At 36.6% G+C, this 10,062-nt stretch overlaps 1 protein-coding gene across 3 annotated transcripts in view; it reads left to right on the forward strand.

The window, feature by feature from the left end:
• znf326 (zinc finger protein 326) overlaps positions 1-9,058 on the forward strand; it is a 35,813-nt gene extending 26,755 nt beyond the window's left edge. For 2 of the 3 annotated variants that reach the window (XM_028811413.2, XM_028811415.2), the window contains 4 exons: positions 397-496; positions 7,358-7,488; positions 7,925-8,020; positions 8,244-9,058. In XM_028811413.2, the coding sequence (XP_028667246.2) occupies positions 397-496; positions 7,358-7,488; positions 7,925-8,020; positions 8,244-8,474 (558 nt within the window). In that variant the 3' untranslated portion in view covers positions 8,475-9,058. The remainder of the gene's footprint in view (positions 1-396; positions 497-7,357; positions 7,489-7,924; positions 8,021-8,243) is intronic. The other variant, XM_051932797.1, reaches the window with a different exon arrangement.
• The last annotated feature ends 1,004 nt before the right edge of the window (positions 9,059-10,062 follow it).

Here is a 10,062-nt window from a genome sequence, read left to right on the forward strand (position 1 = left end):
TACAGCCTACGTTTTGCTTTTACATGCAGTAATTAAAATGCGGTTCTTGAGTGAATTTTGTTTAAAATATCTATGTGCAAATAAACTTGATGTTACATTGTTTTTTTTATTGACTTCCACTGTGAAAAATATTCAGTCTGCTTACAGCAGTTTTTATTAGTGTGTTGTTTTTGGCACATTCTGTACTTGAAATTATTTGCATTAGTTCCAAGTAATTAGTATTCAAAAGTGTCATTTTAAAGAATGAATTCTTCATGGTTTTAAAATAATGAAATCCTGTTTAATTGTCTAATAGTAATTAATGTATTAACCAACATCATATAGGAAGAACAGTCCATCAAAGTTGAATGAAAGGTCTGAAGTTTTAGCTTTGGTGTTTTTTATTTTCATTCATAGGAATCCATGGTCAACAAATTCAAAAAGACAGTAAGTCGCAAACTTTTGAGTTCACATCCAGAACAGACTCCTGAAGAAGCTCATAAAGAGTTAATGGAAGGTATTTTATCAGCAAAATTTGTGAATTCATTATAGAGTTTAAATATCTATTTAAATACACATACTATTTCAGATTTGCTTTTTTTTGTTTCTCTACTGAAAAAGTTAATTTTGCTTTTGTGGTTATTGAATAGTAAATAGTATGCCCTCTGGAAATGTCAAAACTACTGACTGACATGAGGGTACACAATAGTGCCCTCTGTATCCTTCATTTATATGTTCTTAGCAAGACAGCTGAAATAGCTAGAAAAGTCGTGGTGTGATGGGTGCTTTTTACACAAACACACACGCACACACAGTTTAATAGATTTTAGAACTGGGATATGGGAAGAAAGCTTAGGTACCTGCAGAAATACAATGGTAATAGAATATGCATATTCTACAAATACATGACAAAAGTCTGTAGATCAGTACATATAATTTGAAAATATAGTGATTAAGGCAGGCACAGCACCATTCATACTAATGAAAAAAATATGTATTTACACATTAATACATTTAGCAACTTGAAAAATGTAATTTTGCAATACTTCAGTAGGTAGGGCCTTTTATTACTGCTATTTCAACCCTAAGAATGCAGTCTTGTGCCATGTAGTACAGAGTCTTTAACACTAGAATCCCTAAAGCCTACAAAGAAACTCGTAATCCTGGCCCACCTTAAATTCTTTCATACCACTCCATCAGCGTCTTTTGTTTTGTAAATATGTCGATCAGTGCAAGCAGCCTGCTATCCCTCCTCACACAAACAGTTCTCCCAGCTCAAGGCTCCTTATCTGCGTGTGAGGTGCCTCTACTCGGAGAGGGCGAAGCACCACGTGAACGTCACTGAAAGAATAAAACTGAATTTAAAAAAAAAAAAAAAAGCGCTAACTTTTTTACAAGTAGCCATAATTTACACCAGATGTTAAGACTCCAATCAAATGTGTTTTTATTATAGTAGTAATAGCAGCTTGCTACTGAAAACGCGGAGCGCTGGGACTCGAACCAGCAACCTTTTTGGTTATAAGGCAGCAGTTCTTACCTCTGTGCCATCCAAGAACACACAACCAACTTTCTGTCAATTGACATTTGAGCTTGAGTTTGTAACTCATTGACAGTAACATGTAAATTGAATTTTTTTTAAACTTCGGTTATATTCTTGAATTAAAGCACACATTTATTTGATATTTGGACTTGAGTCTTCACACATTATATACTAATATTGGCGTGAAGTGTAACTTGGAAAAAGTTTCTACTTTAGGTATGTGTTCAGCATTTCTTGCCTTGCATTTCCCTTCATCCTACACTTACCCAGATCTTTGTAAACACAGAACACACATGAAATGCATGTATTCCAAATAACAATCTACTGTATTATTTACCCTGTTCAACTCCAAGCACCTCACATACAGATAAGGAGCCTTGAGCCGGGAGATTTTTTTTCCCGGGTTGAGCCCCATAAAGTGGGGGGTGGGGGTAGCAGGCTGCTTGTGCTGATCGATACATTTACAAAACAAAAGGTGCTGATGAAGATGTGTGTAGGCATTTAGGGTGGGCCAGGATTAAGAGTTTCTTTGTTGGCTTCAGGGATTCTAGTGTTAACCCTTTAACCGCCAACTCCCTAAATATTCCCCACGCCAGGCGAAATCTGAACAATTTTCGTTTTACTTTTTTACATTTTTTTTTACATTTTTTACATTTATTCAAGCAGTATTGACCACTAAATGTTGTGCAAGTTGCCAGTGTATACACGAAATGTATAAATGTAACCTGAATTCTCAGCTAAGCAAAACATCTTGATACCAAACCGTGCCCTTTTCAATGGTAGATACTGTCGAAACTGTAAGCGGCCCTTCCACGACAATAAACTTTCATCAACTGCAACTGACGGTCCTGGCATGTAGGGCAACTGAAATGCTTCAAATAAATGATCAATCAAAGGACGTAGCTTGAACAAGTGGTCGCGGTTTGGATCTTTCTTATCTGGCTCGTTTCTGTTGTCATTCAAATGAAAGAATTTCAGCAGCAAAGAGAATCGGTTACGTGTCATGACAGCTGCAAAAATAGGTGTTGCATACATAGGATCTGTAGACCAGTACATCTCAATATCTGGTTTTCTGATTATTCCCATCAACATCAAAATCCCAATGAATTTTTTCATTTCGTTTTCATCAGTGTCAAACCAAGCACGAACACGGGAATGTGGAGGTAAATTGGGATTTTTCTCAATAAACTGTGCTGCATACAGATTTGTCTGATGAACAAAATGTCTGATCAAATCAGGTGACACAAACAGCTCATAAAACTGCTCAGCAGTGTAATTGTTTACATCAACAATAAAGCCACACGTTCCCTCAAACGAATGCAGAAAAGGTAGCTCACCACGGGCAGCAGCCCAGCTGAGATGCCGGGGATACACCCACTCAGCGCCGTCATCCGATGCGTCTTCATTCACAGTATCATGCAGCGCACGTTGCTGCTCATCACTGTCGCTAAAATCTTCTTCAGAACTGCTACAATCATGATCAGAACTGTCCAAAATCGCCTGCAAAGCCTCACTTGAAGTCAGTTTATGTTTCGCCATATTCACAGCTGTTACATGCGAATCACGTCACATGACCGGCCAAAACAACCACAGACTTGTCGAAATACAACGTAGTAATAATACCCACGCCAAACCGTCAGTTATACTACTTGCCAGGCATTCATATAACCACAGGCAAATGTGCCGGATAATTCCGGCAGTATGGCGTTGGCAATAAAACAACGGTGCCGGATATATCCGGCAGAGGGCGGTTAAGGGGTTAAAGCACTAGTACATTTTACTGTTAAAATTTTAATTCATTTGCTGTAATTAAAGTGAAAGTCTGGCTGAAATTGTTCATAAAGCCTATAATAAGATCTGAGTTGCATTTTTAACTGTTTTCTAAAGTTTAAATAAAGGCAGATTGCAAGTTCAGATTAGAATTTAATTTCTTTAGCTATTTAGAGGTCTGACAAAAGTTATGTTGAATGAATCTGTAAAAATAATAAATTTATTCACTACATTTTATATAGCACTTTTCTCAGTACTCAAAGCGCTATCCACACAGATAGTGCCCTTATTCCCAATTGGTTGCTTTTCTAATGTAGCCACTGTCTAAGTGTTTTGTGTGGTGCATGCATCCGTATGTATTCATTTGTGTGTCTGTGTTTCTGAACAAACTGTGTTTGTTTATTAATTGTATACACACAGAATTGCACTACGGATGTCAAGTACCAAGCCAATACCAAAATTACTAAAACATAACGGTACCACCATTTTTTTTAATAGTATCAGTCGTACTTGGTGAACATCAGTATCTCACTCATGCATGACTAAACGTAGACTAAATACTCTGGAAGGCAGAATAACAGGTGAAAAAACAATGAGCATAAACTACATGTTGTAACAATCCAGAGGTACAAGGAGATAGAAGATTGGGGGGAAAAATTTAAGTCAAAACACACAAACAGGTTTTTATTATTACGTTTGTCATTATGGAGTTATTTCTGAAATATGTGCATGCACAGAGAATGCAATGACCTGAAAACCGCACAACAGGCTTAATTAACTGCAGGAGTTCTGAAATAATGGATCAATATAAAACTGACAAGTGTGAGAGTAGACGAGAAGCCATAAAGTTTGGATAAATGTGAAAATTGAGGAAACAGATTTGGACAATTAAAGCACCAGGAGTTTGACTTTTGAAACTTGAATGAATTTGGCTCATCTTTTAAATAATAGATAGATATTCACATACGCCAGCAGCAGCATACTGATAAAACCAATATTAAAGTGCAATAAAAAGTAGTATGCAAGGCAGGTATAATAGACAATAATTTTATATAGTGTTAACATTTACCCCCCGGTTGGAATTGAAGAGTCGCATAGTGTGGGGGAGAAACGATCTCATCTGCTGTCACTGTCCTGCTCCACTGACAGACTGTCGCTGAAGCTGCTCCTCTGTCTGGAGATGATACTGTTCAGTGGATGCAGTGGATTCTCCATGATTGACAGGAGCCTGCTCAGCGCCCATCGCTCTGCCACGGATGTCAAACTGTCCAGCTCCGTGCTTACAATAGAGCCTGCCTTCTTCACCAGTTTGTCCAGGCGTGAGGTGTCCCTCTTCTTTATGCTGCCTCCCAAGCACACCACCGCGTAGAAGAGGGCGCTCGCCACAACCATCTGATAGAACATCTGCAGCATCTTATTGCAGATGTTGAAAGACGCCAGCCTTCTGAGGAAATAGTCGGCTCTGTCCTTTCTTACACAGAGCATCAGTATTGGCATTCCAGTCCAATTTACCATCCAGCTGCACTCCCAGGTATTTATAGGTCTGTACCCTCTGCACACAGTCACTTCTGATGATCACGGGGTCCAGGAGGGTCCTGGGCCTCCTAAAATTCACCACCAGCTCCTTGGTTTTGCTGGTGTTCAGGTGTAGGTGGTTTGAGTCGCACCATTTAACAAAGTCATTGATTAGGTCCCTGTACTCCTCCTGATGCAGCCCACGATAGCATTGCGATCAGCGAACTTTTGCATGTGGCAGGACTCCGAGTTGTATTGGAAGTCTGATGTATATAGGCTGAACAGGACCGGAGAAAGCAGTCCCCTACGGCACTCCTGTGCTGCTGACCACAATGTCAGACCTGCAAGTGTTTTTCTTTTAGCCAGCTTATAATGTAAATATAAATATTACTAATGGCAGATGTTACAAACCTAACAGAGTAATTCTGTGACCAACCTGGTTTTAAAAGCTAGAAAATAGTTTTAAAGAGTTTGTTTAAATAAATATATCTTGCACTAAGAAATTCATTGCTACTGATATAATACTTGAATTTGGTTTTAGTATTAATTTTAAAAGAATATTTTTCAGTTACTGGAGAGAATAAAGTATGTGCTGAAATCCCTTAAGATTATAGTTTCACTGGTATTTGGTATTGAATATGCAAATTTTGGTATCATGACATCCCTGTAGTTCCCATAATATCCATGTACACACAGTGCTTTCAGAAAGTGTTCAGACTTCTTCCCTTTTTTTATACAATTTGTGTTATAGCCTTATGCAAAAATCATTTAATTTTTTCCCCTCATCAGGAAACACAGAATAACCCAGAATTACAAAGTAAAAACAGGATTTTAGACTCTTAATTTATTAAATAAAAATCTAAAAATATTACACTGACAAAAGTACGTTTGCTTTTTATTTAGTTGAAGCACGTTTGGCAGTAATTTATAGCCTTTTAGTTGTAATGAATATGAAGCAGCATGCTTTGCTTATCAGAGCTTGAGGAGTTTTCTGCCATTCATCTCTGCAAATCCTCTCAAGCTCTGTTGTTCTGGATTTTCTGGATGTAGACAGTCAATGGACAGCTATTTTCAGGTCTCTCCAGAGATGTTTTAACTGGTTCAAGTTTGGGCTCTGGCTTAGCCATTTAAGAACATTTACAGTTTCCTTAAGCCACTCCTAGGTTATCTTTGCTTTGTGCTTAGGTACTGTTGGATGGTGAACTATTGGTCCACCCAGAAATTCAGTGTTCTGGAGCAGGTCTTCATTAAGGATATCTCTGTACGTACATCATTCAGTGTTCCCTTCATCCTGTCTAATCTCCCAGTGCCCGACAATGAAAAACACCACAGCATGTTGCTGCCAACATTGTGCTTCACTGTTGTTGGAATGGTATTGTGCAGGTGATGAGTGGTTCCACGTTTCATGCTTAGAATTGAGGCCAAACAGTCCAATCTTCTTTTCACCAGACTCCAAACTTGTTTCATATTCTTGAGTCCTTTAGGTTCTTTTGTGCAAACTACAAGCAGGCTTCTCTGTGTCTTTACTGAGGAGAGGTTTCCATCTGGCCACTCTGCCATAAATCCCAGATTATTAGTGTTGCAGTAATGGTTGTCCATCTGAAAGTTTCTCCCATCTCTTCACAGGATATTTTTTCCATCCAGAGTGGCCATCAAGTTCTTGGTCTCTGACAAGGGTTCTTCTGCCCCAGTTATTCAGTTTGGCAGCGTAACCAGCTCTAGGAAGAGTTGTTGTTGTTCCAAACGTCTTCTATTAAAGAATTGTGGAGGCCACTGTGGTCTTGGGAATCTTCATTGCTGCAGAATTTTTTTTTGTAGTCTTCCCCAAATCTGTGACTAAACACAGTCCTCCAGCCTCTAAGCTGTGCTGGTAATTTCTTCAACCTCATGGCTTAGTTTTTGCTCTGATATACATGGCACCTATGGGAACTTGTATAGACTTGTATAGGTGTGTGCCTTTCCTAATCATGTCCATCAATCAATTGAATTTACTATATTTGGACTCCAAAATAGGTGTGGAAATTTTAAGAATGATCAGTATAATGGTATGCACCTGAGCCAGATTTAAAGTGTTCCTAGCAAAGGTTCTGAATACAGGGTAATATTTCAGCTTAATTTTAATACATGTGCAAAAATTTCTAAAATCCTGTTTTCACTTCATTGTTCTGAGATATTTTACTGTTTTATTTAGGGTGAAACGGTCTGAATACTTTCTGAATGCACTGTATAAATATGGTCAGCTCTGGTACCTCAGGGATCTAGCTTCCAGGGTTCAGTTCCTTATCCAATTTTCCATGCAGTTAGTCCACACTTACTTGTTTGTGAATATTGTTCAGATTATTTGATGTGAAATATTCAGATTTGAAACACCTGTACAATGTAAACATTTTACTTGGATCCCCAGAACAGCATTTTAGCATGTGTTTGTGTTTTTTTTTTTTTTTGTTGTTTTTGTTTTTGGTTGAAGAATTACACAATCATTTCAAATGTTATTTAAAAATGGTTATATTCACATTTGTTATCTGTTTAAATCAGCTTTTTTCCCTTTTGTAGGAGTTACAGAAGAAGACTATATGAGAAAAGTTGACATGGTACATTGTAATGCTTGCCATGCTTATGTTCCAGCTGTTGTGTCTTCAGTTCAACAACATATAAAGTCGAATGATCATCTGAAGAATAAAGTGGTGTGTAATCGGAGTCTGTACATTTTCAGAAGCTTTATCTGATGATAGAACACACATTTTCCATGTATTAAAACACATTTTAGGATGTCTTTAAATGGAAATAACTAAATTTACAAAACAGCCAAAAGCACTGAGATTGGCAGTATTTTAAAATTGCCTGTTTATCTCTTTTGCCATTTCCACTAATTGGTTTAAACTTGCAAGATACTGATATTCTCCTTGATTAAGTCGATTAAAATGCCTCTGCCCAAATTAGTTTTTCAAGTTCATGTTTTAGTATTTTTCATTTTCAAAACCAAATACATTTACATTTGCTGTAAAGAACATCTGAAATCGTTTGACAATTTGTCACGATTAGTGTTCTGCAATGTCACATCACATTTCTTTTGTAATATTATGGTTAATTTTTTGTCTCTTGTTTAATGCATTTTTCTAGCTATACAAAGAACAGTTGAAGAAAGAAAGTGTCCTAACAGCTACAAGCATCTTGAATAATCCAATTGTGAAAGCCCGCTATGAAAAATATGTTAAGGTAACGCAATTTGCATTTAATGAGTTTTTAATTGAAAATATTTTAGGCTATATTCGCATGTATTAAAATGAATAATTTAAAAAGATCTGCCATTCACTTCTAGGCTGCTTTATGTAGCAAAACCAAATTTGCACAAGTCTGTTAGGACATAAAACCAAATTATAAAATCTATGTTTAAAGGCTCATTCAGGTGTTTTTTTTTTTTTTTTTTTTTCCTTTTAAGGGTGAAAATCCATTTGAAGAGCCACAGGAGCAAGAACAAGAGCAAGAACAAGAGCGAGAGCGAGAACGAGAACAAGAACAAGAACAAGAGCAGAAGCAGGAGCAGGATCAGGATCAGAAGCAGGAACAAGAGCAGGAGCAGCAGGAAGATAATGAACAGAATGACGCTGCAGAGGAGACGGTGTTATTTACTGGTGATGAGGCTACTGAACCAGCAAGTGAAATGAATTAGGTTCAAAGAAACATTTTAAAATTGGATGTGTATGTACCATTTTGTGTTCTGCAGAAAAATGTTTTATAGTGTAGTACTGGTAGTAAAGCTGCTAATGAAGTCAGATCTGTACCCAAGTAGTGAATCTCCTTTTGTTGTAAGCTATGTGGATGTTTTTTTTTTCTTTCTACAGGTAGGTTTAGCGCATGCAGACTAAAATATTGCATGGCTATTAGAAGTTTTCCTTTTTGTTAAATACTGTGTAATTTAAAACATTTTGGCAAGGTTGCATTCAGGGCATCTCTTCTTTTCAAAACTTTCCATAATTTTATTAAGTTTTCTTTAATGGTGGGTCCTTTGCAAATATTTTAAATTTAGTACTCTGCTTTGAAGGTTTGTCCAAAATTGTTTTCAAGTAAACCTAGGTTATCTCTGGTTAGATGTTACAGGAAATAACTGTATCTGAACTCATTGTTTGTAAACTTCTATAGTTTGGCTGAAATTAAGAGAAGATCGAGAAAATGTGCAAGATATAGCTTCCAATATTTTTATTCTGTTTTTACTTTCATTCTTATTTTAATTGCCAATAAATGTAATATTTCCAATTTTGTATAATTTTGGTCTTTGAAAACGCACGACACAGTACCCTTTATTTAATGTGGTTTACCATGTTCATACCTGTAACTTGTTACCCCATATGGCCATAAAATCCGTATAAGAAATACATGCATCTTAAAACAGTAAATGGAGAAGTACATTGTCTTGTTAACATATTAATATAGATTTTGGTAAAATATTCTAAATACTGATGCATCAGTAAGATAAGACATTGTGCCTTTACCATTAGTGGTATTTGTTTGTACTGTATGTATGTAACCATTCTTCTGTATCATTTAAGTCCTGCATGAAGATTTCCAGAGATTGATATTTTTGTGGGCTGTGGCTACATTTAATGGATAAGTGTTGCCTTTAACATGCTTCGTAATTATAAAAAAAATACACCGCACTTTGGGTGACTTATGTTTGTTAACAAAGCCAGGGTGTATAGCAGAGATCATCAGGTTTGGCCAGTTACAGGTTTTCGTTCCAACCAAGATTGCTTATTTAAAAGCCAGTTATTGCAGCCAAAGCTATTCATTACTCGAGCAACATCTTTGTGTTTAAAGATTCCCTTAACTAAAATTAAAGGCAAGTTAATATTTAATTCACTCTTAAACATAAACATTTGTATTTGTTGTTTTCGTAGCCAGATAACATTTAATAGACCTCAAATTATATGAGACAGCAGCACACTATGTTGCTTATTCTTATTTACAGTTGTATGTTCATCATGAAGTATATCTTTCACTAAAATATTTGGAAAGAAACAGTAGAGAAAAAAATCAACTAAGATTTTCTAGTCATAACTGAGCTACAAATCTCTTGGATGATCTCCCTGAAAGGAAAAATGTACAGTACAAGAATGACCTAGCATTGTGGAACGTGTCATAAATTTTAATCGGGCATGATTGACTTTTAATTAAGAAATTGTGTTGGAACAAAAATCAACAGCCTCTGTAGAACTGTGTGTGTGTATATAGAGACACAAAAATATGACTACCAGCCTAAT

Source organism: Erpetoichthys calabaricus, chromosome 10 (genome assembly GCF_900747795.2).
Source record: "Erpetoichthys calabaricus chromosome 10, fErpCal1.3, whole genome shotgun sequence".
Taxonomy (NCBI): domain Eukaryota; kingdom Metazoa; phylum Chordata; class Cladistia; order Polypteriformes; family Polypteridae; genus Erpetoichthys; species Erpetoichthys calabaricus.